The sequence below is a fragment of the Ictidomys tridecemlineatus genome, chromosome 1 (genome assembly GCF_052094955.1).
Source record: "Ictidomys tridecemlineatus isolate mIctTri1 chromosome 1, mIctTri1.hap1, whole genome shotgun sequence".
NCBI classification, from domain to species: domain Eukaryota; kingdom Metazoa; phylum Chordata; class Mammalia; order Rodentia; family Sciuridae; genus Ictidomys; species Ictidomys tridecemlineatus.
The window spans coordinates 70,667,703-70,684,846 of record NC_135477.1 but is presented as its reverse complement, the minus strand read 5'-3'; the positions used below and the strand labels follow the sequence as shown (position 1 = coordinate 70,684,846).

At 37.5% G+C, this 17,144-nt stretch overlaps 1 protein-coding gene across 4 annotated transcripts in view; it reads right to left on the bottom strand.

The window, feature by feature from the left end:
* Stambpl1 (STAM binding protein like 1) overlaps positions 1 to 17,144 on the bottom strand; it is a 44,496-nt gene that overhangs the window by 7,532 nt on the left and 19,820 nt on the right. For all 4 annotated transcript variants that reach the window (XM_005339184.5, XM_040272641.2, XM_078042197.1 and 1 more), the window contains 6 exons: positions 13,841 to 13,925; positions 9,658 to 9,875; positions 6,478 to 6,553; positions 4,375 to 4,470; positions 2,999 to 3,356; positions 1,752 to 1,876 (listed from right to left, as the gene is read on the bottom strand). In XM_005339184.5, the coding sequence (XP_005339241.2) occupies positions 1,752 to 1,876; positions 2,999 to 3,356; positions 4,375 to 4,470; positions 6,478 to 6,553; positions 9,658 to 9,875; positions 13,841 to 13,870 (903 nt within the window). In that variant the 5' untranslated portion in view covers positions 13,871 to 13,925. The remainder of the gene's footprint in view (positions 1 to 1,751; positions 1,877 to 2,998; positions 3,357 to 4,374; positions 4,471 to 6,477; positions 6,554 to 9,657; positions 9,876 to 13,840; positions 13,926 to 17,144) is intronic.

The window sequence follows — 17,144 nt, the reverse complement described above, 5'->3', positions numbered from 1 at the left end:
ATCATAAATAGAAAATACCCTTCTGGGAAGCGGGGTCCAGGACAATTTAGTTAATAAATAATATCTTGACAGATTTACAATGGATAAAATCAGAACAAAACAAGGGCAGGTTTCTTTGGAAGGAGAGATGCTAGTTAAATAATTTTGTAGTATTACTAAAGTGCATTTCTAAGAGTTATGCAGATTGATGGTTTTGGTTTTATTTTATTAATTATATTTAATTTCTCTAAAAAAACCTATAACCTATAAACTTTCTTCTAGTATTGAGAAGACTCACTAGATCTTCCACAATAAAGATAATATTTTAGCTTTCACAGTTAAAGAATAAAAGATAAATTATCCCTCTTAGGTAAAAGATAAGAGCTGAAGTGAGGCTCCCAGGTGGTGAGAGATCCTTAGACCAGAGGCCCAGAGTGCAGAGTCACTGGTGGTGAGAAGCTGTCGTGCCCAAGGCAGGTTGGCATGTCCATCTATCCCCAGCACTATCCTCTCCCTAGCATTAAGACCTTCCTGCCAGTTGGGCACTGTTCCTTCTGCCTTGATTACAATGGTTCCTTCCATTCCACCCAGTCCTTTCAGGGCTGCTGGATTTACTCTTCAGGCCTAGCTTCAACATCACCCCTCAGGGAAGCTCATCTCACATCCCTGCCCACAAGGTCAGGTTCCCCAGTTACACATTCCCTTGATAGCCTGGGCTTCCACCAAGAGCACTCAGCCCCACTTAGTCATCTGTCTGATTCTTTACAAGCAGGGACCAAAGCTGTTGCAGGCTGCTGAGTGCCTGGCACAGTGCTGGCACATACACTTTGTAAATGTCTGAGGCAGATGGAATGAATAATGAATGAATGAATCAACCAATCAATCACACCAAATACAACATAAGATGTTGGGAAGGAAGCTTCCACAGCCCTCAACCCCCTGAAGGACAACCAAGGTGACTGTGGGTGGGAAATGATGGTCACTCACTGCTCATCCCAGGTGGGCTTCCCCTTTCCTGGTGGAAAGAGATGATTAAACACTGGAATTCAGCAGGAGGATGTGAGTTGAATAAAACATTGTTCAAGCAATAATTTTGAGGACTGAAAATGTGCCTGCATCCAGAAATTTAAACTGATACCCAGAGGAAATTAAAAAAAAAAAAATGCTTCCAAAGACACATTGCTCATCTTTGTTGTGGTAAGAAACCAAACCCATCCTCACTTAGCTCCTTCTATTTTGACACTGCCCTTTATTCACATACTTCTGGTAACATTTCCATAATAAAATAGAGCCACTGCTTATAGATCTTGGTTTGCCAAAACTATTGCCTTAAACCAAAGAAAACAACAAAATTCCAGTTTTATTCCACATGTACCTGAAAAACAATGGCAGGGTACCTGCCATAGATGAGAATACGTAGAAAGTCAATTATATGAACACATGTGAAACTAACAATGGTAAAGGAAATACGATGTAGCAAACAAGATGAATCTGGAAATCTGAATACTTGTGATCTTCTATTAACAAAGATTTAATTTATGGCTTGATAAAGTATTTCAAACAGGCCTTTATACAGAGCCCCTGAAATTTTCCAATCCATTTTCTCAAATTATTCCATGAAAAATGGTTGTATTTTTAGGAGATTAATATTTTAAGGCTAATTTATTATATTTACAGCTCTTAGCATGTTTTTATTCTGCTCTGCAGATTACAAGGAAGCCCTACTACTATTTGAAAAATCATGTGCAGAGAGATCTAGAAAAAAAACATACCAGCTTTCCACAAAGTATTCCACAGGTTTCTATTCCTCTTATGGTATTAGATTCAGCTAGCAGCAGAAATTTGTGGCAGAGATCTCTTGATAAGACTACACATCTCAGTCCTTCAACCACTAAATCTAAGATACAAAAAAGGAGAAAAAACTGAAATACAAATCTTCACTTTCCATGTTTTGTTTAAAAACTCTTAAAACATTGATTAGAAGGAAGGTAAAATTACATTTCCTATACAAATTATTTTATAAACAAAATAGTAAAGTGCAAGTGGCTTGTATATTTTTGTGCCCTGGAACAACTATCTTCCATGAATGTGTATGTTTCTTTTGGCACACAGCAAATATACCATTAAATAGATAGGATGTAGAAAATGCATCTTGTACCTTATAAGACATGGTATTAATATTTTTTAAAGTTTTTTTAAAGATGAATGCAATATCTTTATTTATTCTTTTTAAAATTTTTATGTAGTGCTGACAATCCAACCCAGGACCTCATGTTCGAGGCCAGCACTCTACTGCTGAGCTGTAACCCCAGCCCCTGGTATTAATATTCTTTAATGTATTTACTAGAAGTTGCTTATGTCCCAATGAAAATTGGTAAGCAAAAGCACATTTTTAAAAATGATCAGTAGCAAAGTAGCTAATTAAACAGTTGCCTATCATAACACTCTGAAAATGAGAACAGAAACTCACATCTGACAGTGTCTATCAGGAAGAGATCTCTTTGATTTTAGAAACTGGCCAGCACTGATCTAAAAAAACTAAGCAGCACTAACTGTTGGCAGAAATGCATATGCCATTTGGATTTTAGCTGTTTATGTGTATGAGACCCTCTCAGCACAGGGATAATGCTGAACATCCCTGGAATTAACATTTTATTACTGAGCAAAAATCTGGATAAGAGATTTACTCAGCAGCTTCCTTTCTTCTCTGGGTAAGTGTTTACCTTAAAAACATATGTGCTTCTTGATTAAAACACATGGAAGGAAAAAAAATGCTTGGAATTCTCAAAATTCAGTCCTACAGAGTTTGCCCTATCATTGGGCATGTTTCCTGAAATTTAAAGTTAATATATAGTAAATGTCAGAGAGTGCTGAAAGGGTCATCTGCAATTCACACCATTTAATATAGGGATCCTACCACAATTACTAATAAAATAAAGAGAGACCTTCCAAGATGCTACAGAAAAATGGTTCCATCAGGGAGCATCAGAGTCTTTGCAGGAGGCATGTCAGCACTTACTCTGAACAGCACTTAGAGTAGCTGCTGGCTTTAAGGCTCTATTCACAGGAGGAGAGTGGCTAGCATAATTGGTTGCATCACTTTTATTAGCTTGATCTGCAAATACATTCAGCAAGGAATTGTTCTGGTGTGCAGAAAAGCAGGACAGAGCACTTCCATCAATCTGCTCTGACAGCGAAGAGGTCTCCTGGCTTCGCATCTGGCCTCGGGCTAACTCTTGCTTTTTGAGTTGATCTTCAAAAAACAGAAACTGCTCCGATTCCAGCTGCTGCTGGCGCATCTGAGCAATCCGCCTCCTTTCGGCCTCTATCAATCTCTGATGCTCCAGCTTTTTGAGAATTTCGGCTTTATATTTGTTCTAAAAATGTGGATGCCATAAGAAAAAAAAAACAAAAGTTAGTTCTCAAGACAAAACAAAATCATCAAACTGGGATGAGACAGCTTAATACCCTCACAGGGACACTCATGAAACACTAAGAAAAACACACATCACAGCAAAAGCCCCTTAATCTGATTAAGACAGCTGTTCTAAACCTACTCCTATTTTACCAGAGACCATCAGTTTCTGCCTTTCCCCAGTGCTTCTGAATATTGGAAAATCAATGTCAGGGTTGTTGACTCAGCTTGACTGGCCAGACCATATGGAACAAAATATCTCACCTCTAGACTGCACTGCTCAATCTAGTAGCCATTAGCCACATGTGATTATTAAAATTTAAATTATTTGAAATTTTTTAAAAATTAGAAATTCAGTGTCTCAGTCACACTAGTCACATTTTAAGCACTCAATAGTCATATGTGACCCATAAATTGATCCAATTTCTTCTTTTGATGCCTGTCTCTTAGATATCATTATCATTTTCACTCTTTATTTTATAATGATCCAGGAAAAACCACCCTTTGGTGCCATGATTACATTATACCCATAGGGTTAGCTGCTCTATCTACAATGTAATATTGACTGTAATGATTAAGAGTCAAAATTACATTTCCAAGACCTACATAATTAGATACATCAGAAACCACACACTGTTCCCTCTATTTCCTACTGCCTTTGTTCATCTGGAAAAAAAATCCAGCCATCTGGCTCAAGGTTACATTGGCAAAAGTTGGTCAAAAGCACTATTTAAATCTCTGCAGCAAATCTATTTTCTAATGCATTGCTTTAATAGATGTTGTAGGGAAAGAAAAATACCACATCTTTGGTGAGAGTGCTTAACTTGTACACCAACATAATTTTTTTATTGATTTCACATTACTGCATCTTCAATCTTTAATTTAAATACTTATGACATTTGGAAAACATATACAAGTGAAATTTTTTTAAAAACATGCAAAGAAAACAGTCATGAAATAAATGTAGCAATTGAACTTACTTTGCTTTGCAAATATTCTTGGTATTCTACATTATATTTCTTTAAAAGGTCCTTTTTCAATTCATCTGTCCTTGGGAATGCAATCTCCTTCAGTTTCTTTTAAAAATATATATACATATTGATTAGTGGGATTTTCAGTATGTTCGTTCCGATCATTAGCTGAGAAAGAAAAGCAGCTGGCATGTGTATTAGAAATCAAGACAAGAATAACCAAAGATAATGGCAGAAAAATAAATTTCTCCATTCTAGGGCTCCAAAATATAACTTTCAGCAGGGAAGTTTTTTTTAAAAAAAAAAGAATATATATAGTCCTTTGTTAGACTATTGACTCCATTGGTTATATACATACTTGTTTAGGCAGGTGCCCCACTTTTTAGGGAGTAGGCAGAATCACACATTTTATATGTAAATCATGCAGCATCACAGACATTGGAGGATGTTTGATGGGTAAAGATTCCTAGACATGTCAGAGTGTAGAAGGCAGCTGAGTCACAATTCATAAGATTATATTTTAGGACCTAATCATAAATCTACAGAATTAACATAGAGAAAGGATTGGGAAATCTGCATTTCAAACTACTTCCCCAGTGATTCTTAATGGCAGGAAGATCTGGGAAACCTGATATGGTCTAATCACTACCCTCCTTTTTGGAGATGAGGAAACAAAGGCCTGGGGAGATTGTTGAGGGTCAGGCAACCAGCTAGTGGCCCAGTTAGGACTAGAACCCAAGTCTCCTGCCTCTAGACAGGCTCTTCCACCAAAATTTCTGTTCTTTAATCCATTGTCATTCAATTCATTCATTAATTCACCCATTCATTCACCTATCCATTTATTTAACAAAGGCTTAAACAAGAGAAATGTACAGAAGTTTTCTTCTCCCAATAAAATGTGAGCAACCCTCCATCAGAGGAAAAGAGTCACCTTGGCAGCCTGGGACTTTTGGTTTCCATACAGAACTCTCTGAGGCTAAATGAGCTGAGGGGAAATGCTATATGAAGGCACGATAACACAGTGACTATAAACATTTTTTAAAACGTAGATAACCATTTGACAAAATCTGAGTTCCGCTTCCAGGTAGCCTCAGGCTTCATAGGACTGGTCTAAGTCATCTAAACATTTCATGCTGTGATTGCCTTTGTATACATTACTTTAATTCCTTATAAGAGCAACACAAACCATTTAGGAGGAATAAATGGGAAACACTGTACATGTTTATTCAAAAGGATACATTCTCAGCTAAAGATATTAAAGTGAATGTTTATGATAAATGCATTTGCAACAATCCTTCTTTTCCTTGAGAATATTTAAGGCATACCACCCTGTCAACATTTTATTTTTAAAATATTTTTTAGTTATAGATGGACATGATATCTTTATTTTATTTATTAATTTTTATGTGGTGCTGAGGATCAAACCCAGTGCCTCACATGTGCGGGGCAAGCACTCTGAGCCACAATCCCAGCCCCAACATTTTATTTTGCATAAGACCAGTTCTCTAAGAGGTAAACAGAGTCATGTGCCAATTATGGATGGGGACACATTCTGAGAAATGTGTCATTCAATGATTTTGTCATTGTGTGAACATTATAGAGTGTACTTACACACAAACTAAGGCAGTTATGACATCACTAGGCCATATCTCTTAATGGCACCACTGTCACACATGTGATTTGTGATGGACTGAAGCATCATTATGCAATTATGACTGTGGCTAGAACTCTGTGGCTGCCTTAAAAATCAATGTTGATTTTCAAATAGTTGGGTTCAGGGCTGTACAGATTAATCAAAACACAGGGAAATATATAACCATTCTCTCTATCGCTGAGAGGAACTGTAAAATAATTCCTTCTTCATGTCAGAAGGTGACTGAGCACATTCTTTGTCTTTCTTTTCCCCCCAACATCAATTAGAGACCTCACACTGGCTCAGTCATAATCATTAAATGTCTAAAAAGAAATCGAAACGTCATGCCTAATGGAATGAATCTCTTGTGCTCAAACTCTCCAGAGGAAAAGATGGGGAGGAATAGAAACAGAAGGGAAATCAATAATGGATACTTATGGAGCATTTGATCCCACAGCAGAGAATCGATCCCACAATACCTTCATAATATCCTGCTTTTCAGGCACTGCACATTGTTGGTAATCTCGGTGGCTAGGAAGCTTTTCTACAAACAAGCTAGAGAAAGAAAAAAAAAACATATCCTTAGCATTATATGACAGCAAAAGCCCAAAGACAGTGTTATGGTTTGGACTTTTAGTTTTCCGCAAAAAAAAGCTCATGGTTTGAAAGCATGGTCCTCATTATAGCAAGGTTCAGAGGTGGGGCTTGTAGGCAATGATTAAATGATGAGAGTTACAACCTTATCAGTGAATAAATCCATTTGATGGATTAACAATTTGAATGAACTACTGGGTGGTAACTGTAGGCAGGTAGGGTGTGGCTGGAAAAACTAGGTCATTAAGGGTGTGCCTTTGGGAATTACACCTTGTCCCTCCTCTCTCTCTCTCTCTGCTTCAGCCTTCCTCCACCAATCCTTCCACCATAATGTTCTGCCTCACTTGAGGCCCAGAGCAAATGGAGTCCAGTGAACATGAACTGAGTCTCTAAAGCTGTGAACCCCAAAACAAACTTCCTCCTCTAAGTTGTTCTTGTCGAGTATTTTGACCACAGTGATGAAAAGTTGATTAACACAGATGGGAATGAGCATCCTTTTCAAAAATGACATGCTTAGTAACTTATTATTTAACATACAGACTTTTCATCTACCTTCTCAGTAAAGTTGGCATGGTTATTGTTTTGGCATTCTGGAGCAGTTAGACTCAGCAAATTAAGGACTGAGGCTAACAGGGTCAGAACACATTACTCCCTATATAGACCAAGTCACTTTGGTCTTTCCCAGGCCTTGGACACTTGATCCCATGAGAGCCCCATCTTTCTCATGTGTGTAAGAGTTTGGAAATATAAATCCTTTCTCACCCTTGAAAAAGACTCAACCAACCACTCATGAATCAGTAGCACCATCATGTATGAATCAAAACTTTTAAACTGAAAACCCAAAACTAAGAGAAATGACAACCTAAATCCCTAGTTGTTTGGGAGGTGTTAATTAGTAGTTAATTATTTGTCACCTCTTTTGGAGGAACAAGATACGGCAGAATTGAAGGTAAATCCATGAAAACCAGGTGCAAGCTCTCAGATAAAGTGAAGAAACTGTTTCCACAAGGGCGGGAATACTTTTTTGTGCACTGATGTGTCCCCAGCCTGAACTACAGTTTATAATAGTTACTGAATAAAAATTTGTAACATTATCACAATGGGCTAGAAATATGACTTTTGACCAACCCTTACGTGGTATCTTGCAATTACTGATTCTATTGTTTACAGGTCACATTTACATATTTATCAACTCATTGCATCTGATTACAAGGCTATAGGGGAAAACAGGAATGATAATATCCAATTGTCAAATGACAAAATTAAGACTTACAGAAGCTACAAAAAAAAGTTGTTAACTGCCTAAAACCTTATAAACAGAGTAAAATTAGACATTGAGAGCTGGAGGAACCTCAGAGATTTTCTTCCATTAAGCCCTTCATTCATAGATGAGGCAGTGAGGTTCAAGAAGCATAAGTGAAGTACAAATTATTGCACTGCTAACACTATAATTCAAGCATTCTAATTACTCAGTAACTCAAGGAAGGAATAGTGGCTTTTCCTTCTCACCACACTTGTGATTCCATAGGACTGTGTGTAAAATGGAGAAAGTAAAATAAATATTATTCATTGGTAACATAGTTCAGAAACAAATATTTCTGGCAAGTCTTAGTTGTCAATGGTGGTAGGGAACCTTCAATTTCATAGTTATTGCTTATCTTTAACTCAGGTAGGGCAAAGATTTCCAACCACAACCATTCCTTAAATTTCCAAGTTAAGTTTTATTGTTCACTAATATAGAAATTTAAGATTATGTAGACCACTTTGAACTTTGCCTTTGGTAGAATCATGGAAAACAGTTTTAAAATATTTTCTTTTCAATTTCTGAAATGTTTTTATGGTAAGTCCCCAAATAAATTTGTGAAATTATAAGGTAAAGAAATACAAATGATAAAAAAAAAGAAATACAAATGATCTACATGGTCATTATATACATGATCTAACTTATATGCGAGATTTTTAAAAAGTCAAACTCAAGGAAGCAGAAAATAGAACAGCAGTCACCAGCAGTTGGAGATATGGAGGGAGTTAGGAGGTACTGGTCAAAGGATATAAATTTCAGTTAGGAGGAGTAAGTTTAGGAGAGCCCGTGTTCAACATGGTTTTCATGTACTGTATACTTGGAAATTGTCAAGACAGTAGACTTTAAATATTCTTGCTATAAAAAAATGGCATTTGAGGTAATGAATATGTTGATTAGCTTGATTTAGTCATTTCACAATGCATACATATATAAACAGCCCTTTTCTGTATTATATTTAGAAACAGGGTCTCACTGAGTTGCTTAGGGCCTCACTAAGTTGCTGACCTGGCTTTGAACTTGAGATCCTCCTGTCTCAGCCTCCTAAGCCTGTGGAATTACAGGCGTGCACGACTGCACTGAGTTAATAGTAGATCCTTCTAATAATTAAGTCATTAAACCTGTATGAAAACTCAGAATCCCATTTATGTTACCTCTTTTTTTCAAATATTTTTTTTAGTTGTAGATCAACACAATACCTTTATTTTTTATGTAGCCACTTTCATTCAACATTTTGAATATCCTTTTATACATACAATTCTTACACAGCCCAATTGCCTTTTCTTTAAAGAAAAAAAAAACTAAGGACTAAATGAAATGACTGTACCCTTACCCTGAACCACATCTTTCCTAAGTTCCCCAACTTGTCCCCTAGTCTCAACTCACCAAATCAAATTATAAAAACTCTGATGGCATGTTCCAGGTGCTAAGGATGGAGCTATACTACGGATCCTCCTCTTAAAAGCCTTACATTCCAGTGAGGGAAGAAAGGCATGAAACAAGAAATGTTACTTTTGAAAAGTGAGATATTCAGGTTTCCAGGCTGGCCTACGGAAAACCTGATCGCTCCCATCTAAGTCTCAGAGGTGTCTAAATGTCTTTCAGTAAACTTGTTACTAACTTTAAAACCTGGACATTTAATGTTTTTGCAAATAATAAAACTGGTTTGAATGTGAAAATTTCCTGGTACCCAATCAGCCACATCAAAATATCATGTAAGTATTTTTCCAATTTTCTTATTTTAAAGGCCTCCAACAAGACTTACGTTATAAATTTATTATAAAGAACAAAGGCATTTTCCAAGTTTCCTTCTTCCAAATACACAGATGCCATCCTCTCCATTTCTACTCCAGACCTGAAGTAGCGGCGTGGGGTGATGTCTTCACTGATGGTGATATTACAACCCAGCTTACTGAGGGCCCGGACTCGCTCTTCGGGGGTTAGGGAGACATCCGTATGGTCAGGCATGGCAGCTAACTTTTTCTGCAAAGCAAAATTGAAGTTTCTGATTATACTAAGAAATGCATATGACTGATTAGCAGATGTATTTTCTATACTAAAAACTGAAACCAAGAACTAAGGGTATCTTTTCATAAGAGTTAAAGATGTGAGCCTAGCGCCGTGGTGCACATCTGTGACTTGGGAGGCTGAGGCAGGAAGACCACAAGTTCAAACCCAGATTGTGCAACTTAGTATGACTCTGTAGAAAACAGAAGATAAAAAGGGCTGAGAACGTAACTCAGTGGCAGAACATCCCTGATTTCCATCCCCAGGACCACACATACACAAAAAAAAAGAAAAAAAAAAAAAAAGAAGAAAAGAAAAGAAAGAGCAAGAGAGTTAAAGATATGATCAAAACAAAATCTTTTTGCACCAAAAAAACACACATCCAGTGTAAACATACATTTTTATTGGAGTAAGATTTCTTTTTCAGTTTCAAGGTACAATTATGCAGCAGTTCCTAGGTCTGTAAATATTTCATGTCATGTGAGGTAAAATACCATTGACCATCAATATACCTGGATATTTATATCTGGGTCATCCTGAGCAGGACCTGAGAGGAATTCCTGCCATTGTGGGACTCATACCTGAAGGGTCTGAAGGAGGTAGCTTGGATTCAAAGTTACTATGAGGATTTGATCTATTCCAGAATATATCTACTTTAAAAAGAAGCTTCCCAGGCCTCCATATGAGAGCAATTATGCTGCTGATCAGTCCTTGACAGAGAAAATAACATACCAAATTACTATGAAAAGACACATATTAATTACTATATTTGAATTTTATTAATAAATATATTTCTATCTAGAAATGCATATAGCATGCATATTTAGGATAATTACTCAATTATTCAATAAGAAATCAGAGCTTGGGAAAGGCAAAAAAAAGAAAATTTTTTTTCTATTAAGGGCCCTTTGCAACTTGAATTCATATCTCCTAATGTGAATGCAGCCATAAACAATAAGATAGAACTGAATCTGGCTGTATTCCAGGCAGTGAATTTAGCTGTGAGACCATACTTGATCTCTATGGGCTACCAGAGTATCTGAAGGCCTAGTCCATACAACAGCAGCATCAGCTGCAAAATGGGCCTTTCTTTAAAATGCAAATTCCTAACTGGCCCCACTTGCATCTAAAACCTCAGGATCTCTGAAAGTGGACCAGAGAATGGATGTTTTAACTAGTGTTCCCAGGGGAACTTCCGCATGCTCCAATCTAGATCATTTTCCCATTATTTCATGTACCAAAACAGAGCAAATTTAGCTGCCTGAGGCCTCTTTGGTCTGTTAAGGGTAGGTTATAAGTCTGACTGTAGTGTGGGCAGAGCTATGAAAGAAACCAAGGTAAAAACCATTTAGTTATGAATTACTGATTCAACTTTAATGTGTAGAGTGCAATGGATTAGACTTTTGGAGTTTTTCCAATGCCATTTGGTCTACTTTGGTGTTAATTTTATAGCAAATAGAACTCCAGGGATCTGAAATGACTCTTGCTTCTAAAGGCTTAATATATAACCAGAGAGCCATAAACTTGCTCCTCAAGGTTTCATAAATCAGAAGCAGGCCTTGCCTTTTACATCTGCTGCTACTCTTCTGACCTGCCCTGGAGCACTGTGGGAGGAACCTCCTTCCTGATCTTTCTTCTCCAGGGAAGCTACTGGGGCCTGAGCTTCCCCTCCTTGAGGGTCTACAGCTCCCTTTTCAGTGGTAGAGTTGATACACCTCGTCAATTTAAGGCAGAAGCAGTAAGAAGAATCTCCCACATGCTCCAGTGGAGAGAAAACTTCTGATCCAGGTTACTTATAATAAAGGGAATATGCAATTTTGATCCTCACCTGGTACTTTTTAATCTATGATTACTTGTCAGAATTCTAAAAGGTAGGACTGGCAGTGACACCAAAACTCAGTCCCTTCCTAGCATCATGTCAAATTAAAGCATACTTCCTTCAATAGAATTTGTATTGTATTGAATTGTATTGAAATACAATTAGATAGCGGGAATTAGTTCTAGTTTCTAAAGTAAGGTAACTATAGACTATTATTGTATGTTTCAAAATAATTAGAAAAGAAGAACCCAAAAGTACCCAACATACAGAAATGATAAATATTTAAGGAGATGAAAATGCTAATTATCCTGACTGTATCATTATCCCTTGAATATTTCAATTGAATTATCAAACTATACCTTATAAATATGTAAAAATATTCTATGACGATTAAAAAATAAGGTGCAAGTACTTAAAACACAATTATTTTGATCCACACCCTGTTATGCTGTTCTTTTAGTCTCTGAAGAACATGGCAATTTCAGAGAAACTCTTGGAGGTTTCCCCACATCAGAGACAGGAACCTGAAACTCAAGAACTCAGGGAGTGAGTGTGCAGAGGCTTCCAACTGAGATGTCTCCAACACTATTGTAATCCACCCACTTCCCCTAATTATACTCACTTATAAAACCCAACAAATGAAAATACTGTTATTCAACCACAGAAAATTGCCTCTATGACATCACAAAATAACTTGGGAAAAAAAACTATGAAAATTAGAGCATTTTCTAAGTGGGGTTTCTGGTTTCCCATACGTGCAAGAGTGATTTGCCACAGTCATTACTGTACAGTCTGCTGAGTCTTAGTTATATCTGTATAAATGTTTTCCTTCAAAACTCCTTGGAGTTTTAAAAAGAATCATTTTCCATTCATCTCTGTTCCCTAGGTTGAGGCATATTCCCTGAAGCAGAGCTGATAAATTCATAAATGCATCAAATAAAACAGAAAAAAGTTGGGCTGGAGTTATCAGTCAATGGCAGGTTATATGCCTAGTACACATAAGACCCTGGGTTCTATCTCTAACACCAAAAAAGCAGGAAAAAAAAAAAAAAAGAAAATGAGAGACAGACAGAATGAGAAAGCAAGGGAGAAGGAAGTGAGGAAGACAGAAAAGGAAGTAACAAGGCTATATTTAGATTATCTTTTTCCCTAAAGATAAAAATAAAATTGATCTATATAACGTTTTGGAAAAAGCATGTAAGACACACTATGAGGATGATTCCTTCCTCGGCAAAGATGGACATGGGGCAAACCTTTATTATTCCCAACACAGGGTCAGCAAATAAGTTCCTGCAAAGTAAGTCCTTATTTCTCAAAAATGCTCTGAAAGTAACTAAGCCCCTGTGAAGGACTTTCTTGAGGTTGAGAAAAAACACTAGGTCACAACCTATTTTGATGCAAGATCCAGGCCTTCTATTTCACTGTTTGGGTGTGATGGGGTGTTAGCACACTGTTGCTTACAGGGCTACTTCTATAGGGTTGCCAGGTAGAGTCAGGAGTAAAGCAAGTATCGCTTCCATTTATCAAGCCATCGTGGTAGGCTGGGAACATGGAAAATACTGTCTACAATTTTCATAAGGCACAAATAATTGCCACAGAGATTATACACACTCTTCTAAGGTATGAGAAGCCAGAGAAGTATGCGTATTGCTGAGCCATAAGGGAAAAAGTGAGAGGAAGAAGAGTTTCAAGAATGCAGATATTTACACAAGGATCCCAAAGCAAAGCTGGGGTGTTAAATATGTTTTCCTCAGCTATTAGCCTACACGGTAAGACTCCCAATTTTTATCTGTAAAGAGACAGAGGCACAAAGAGCTTTACCTGCTGTGATAACACTCTCAAGTTCTCTTCAGTGTTTTTCCAAAGGACTACACTGGTAGAATCTACCTTAATTAAAATTTTACACTTTTGTTGTGAAAAAAAATTATTTTTAAGTCTTGTGAAGATGGCTTTATTAGTCACTTCCTCAAAGGAGACTGCTGGCCGCACAGATGCATGAAAAAACTACAAGTGCTGAACTTCTTAAAGCAACTGTGACTCACTTCACATTTGTTTGGGCCCGTTTCTGTTCTTCATTTTGGGTTTTCCAACCATATGTAAAGCATCAGTTGCTGCTACCTACCAGAGAATTCAGAGTAAATGGCTGTTCCATGTTGTTCTGTCTACAAAATGGGAAGGTGTCCACTGTTTCTTCTCAATCACTTCATCTGTTTCAAAGACAAAAGCAGAGCTAAGGTTATTTGTGGAGAACCCAAGTCCCAAGTTCCAAATAACATGTTCAAAAAAACATCCAACACATTGAGATAACTTACATAACCAGATTGTTTACAGAGGCTTTTGGAAATCTGGTCAGGAAAATACAAAATCGTAGGCGGTTATGTTTTCTTGAAGCTGTACATTCAAAGTGAAGGTGTGAAGGGAATTAATATTTGATGAGCACCCAGGATGAAGCTGCTGGGTGTTATTTTATTTAGAACCCTATGCTTGGATCTAAAATAGGTTCAGTTTCTTCAAAGGAAGAAAGAAGAATTTCGTGGTTAATAGCAAGAACTCTGGGGCAATGGACTCTTTACCTAGGTCACAGGGTTTAAACTCAGCTTTAGAGTTGTGGTAGGCAGGAGTCTTAGAAGGCTCTGTATTTCTGCTCCTTGGAAACAATGGGTTTGTGTAATCGCCTTCCCTCAGGTATGGACAAAACTTTGTAGCTGGCTTCAAACCAACAGAACATGACAAAGGTGATGCTATTACTCCCATGATTATGTTACATTATATGGCACAAGTGAAGAGATATTGCAAAGATATTGGGGACCCTAGTCAGTTGATGCTCAAATAATCAAGAGAGGTTATCCTGGGTGGCCCTGACCTAATAAGGTTAGATCTTTCAAAGGAGATGCTCTTCTGCTGGAATAGAAGATCCAAATGCCACACAGCCACTAGGAAATTAATTTTGCCAATAATAACATGAGCTTTGAAGAGAAGCCCAAACCTCAGATGGACCCCAATCCCTGGTCCACACCTTGACCCCTGCCTTGTGAGATGGTGTGCAGAGGACTCAGGGAGGCTGGGCCCTGATACTTCACCCACACAACTGTGGGATTAAAAGCATATTGATGAGATCATGGAAATGTGTGAAGTAGCAATCCAAAATCAATATGCTAGCTGCATGCCCATAGGTAAGTTAGATAGCCTTTCTGTGCATACGAAAAACAAAGAAGTAATAGTACCATGGCATATGGTGGTGGCAAGGATTGGGTCAGCATATAAAGTCCTTAGAATAGTTCTTAGCACATAGTCAATTTTATAAATGTTAGATATTATTAGAATCTTTACTTTGCCATTGAGGAAACTGAGGCTCAAAGGTGTGAAGTGAACATACCCAAGTTCAAATATCGACTCAGTGAGTGCCTTCCTTTTTATGCTAATGCACATCAATCTCTGTATCACCATTTCCCACTTCTTCTAGATTTCTTTTGTCCTTTATAACCCACTGAGTCACTGAGGTGACTCTGGACATGTACCTTCTCCTCACTCATTTCCTCATTTAGGAACCAGGGAAAGGAGCCTTCATTCTCTTAAATTATAACATTGTTATTCTACAAATCTCTTAAGTAGATCAATGAGCCCCTCCAGGCTATTTCTGGCCCAAGTCCATGGCTGAGAAACCCTTCAAGGAAAGTCACTTATCTCTTCTCCCTCATTATCTGCACCATCCCAGGAGTTACCCCTAAGCCCCAAGCCTGCAGGTTTTTTTCACTACAAAATGTTCAAGAAAGAAACGACCTGGAAAGAGCCAGAGCTTGAGTTGAACAATTCTGGCAGCAACCAACTGGGGAATTACCACTTCTCAGTGATAAGAAGTTAACAGAAAAAAAAAAAAAAAAGATATTAAGAGTTAAAAATGGGGCTAGAGTTGTGGCTCAGTGGTAGAGCGCTTACCTAGAATATGTGAGGTACTGGGTTCAATTCTCAGCACCATATACGAATAAATGAATAAAATAAAGGTCCATCAACAACTAAAAATATTTTTTTAAAAAAAGAGTTAGAGACAGAATAAAAAGGAAATACTGACTAGTCATTGATTAGGGTCTTGTAAAGAGTAGAATTATTTTTTTTAAAAGACACTCCAAGCCAGGAGTGGTGGTGTATGCCTATAATCCCATCAGCTTGGAAGGCTGAGGCAGGAGGATCATCAGTTGAAAGCCAGCCTCAGCAACTTAGTGAGGCCCTAAGTAACTCACCAATATCTTGTCTTTAAAAAAATATTTTAAAAAAGGCTGGGGGTGCTGGAGTTGTGGCTCAGTGATAGAGCACTTGCTTAGCATGTGAGAGGCCCTGGGTTGGATCCTCAGCACCACATAAAAATAAATAAATTAAATATTAAAGGAAAAAAAAAAGGCTGGGGATATGGCTCAGTGGTTAAGCGCCCCTGGGTTCAATCCCTGGTACAAAAAAAAAAACAAGTCCCTCTGACCCTTAACATAGAACAAATAATTTCAAATGTTGGAAACATGAAGACAATTATTTAGCTTCCAAACAATACTTTGAGAAGCACTATATTTGATAATGGACCACACAGGATTCTTAACAAAAGGCAAAGACAATGGCTTTTGAATTCATGGAAGGATAATGAAAAGATCACATATTTCCAGAAGGACCAGAGAAATCGGGGTTGGTGAGGTTACAATTTCAGGAACATTAACCCAAATCACACAGAAGCATTGATCTGGTGAAAACCCCACCACTATCTCTGTTGTCAAGGAGCAGGGGAGTCTGAAGCTTGTTCCACCAGTTCCCGCAACTCTATCGGGAATTGTTGCCATGGAATCATTGTGCAGCTGCCTAGCACTTCTGCATGTCCCTAGTTTCTATCTCACAGAATGACATGGAGGTGTCTGACTGGTAGTGCCTAGTTCATATGCTTACAGCCTGGCTGCAAAAGCGATAGAATATCCTGACATCTCCAGCACTTTTCATTTCTAGAAGATGTAGGATGTGCCAAGTGAGAAAAGGGGGATTTAGGGCAGAGTGGCCCAAAACAATAAGCATGCACAAAAATAAACTCATAAAATGTAATGAGCTTCTATAAGTATAAAATGTTTAATTCATCCTGAACTCCTGAATGGATTAAACTATTATAGATAAAAATATTCACTATTAATTTGCACACATAAATTAATTTATTATCCAGTAATAATGAAAACCAGTGCTTCCTAAATATAAAATGCAAGCACTTCCTAAATATAAAACATTGGTCAGTTGACTTTTTTTTTTACTTTGCTGGGGACTGAACTCATAGCTTCGAGAATGTTAGGCAAGAACTGTACCACTGAGCCACACTTGGTTTACGAACAACTAATTATGTGACAACACCTAATCCTGACACTTCCAGTTGTAATATAAACAATTATCAAAATCAATATATATAT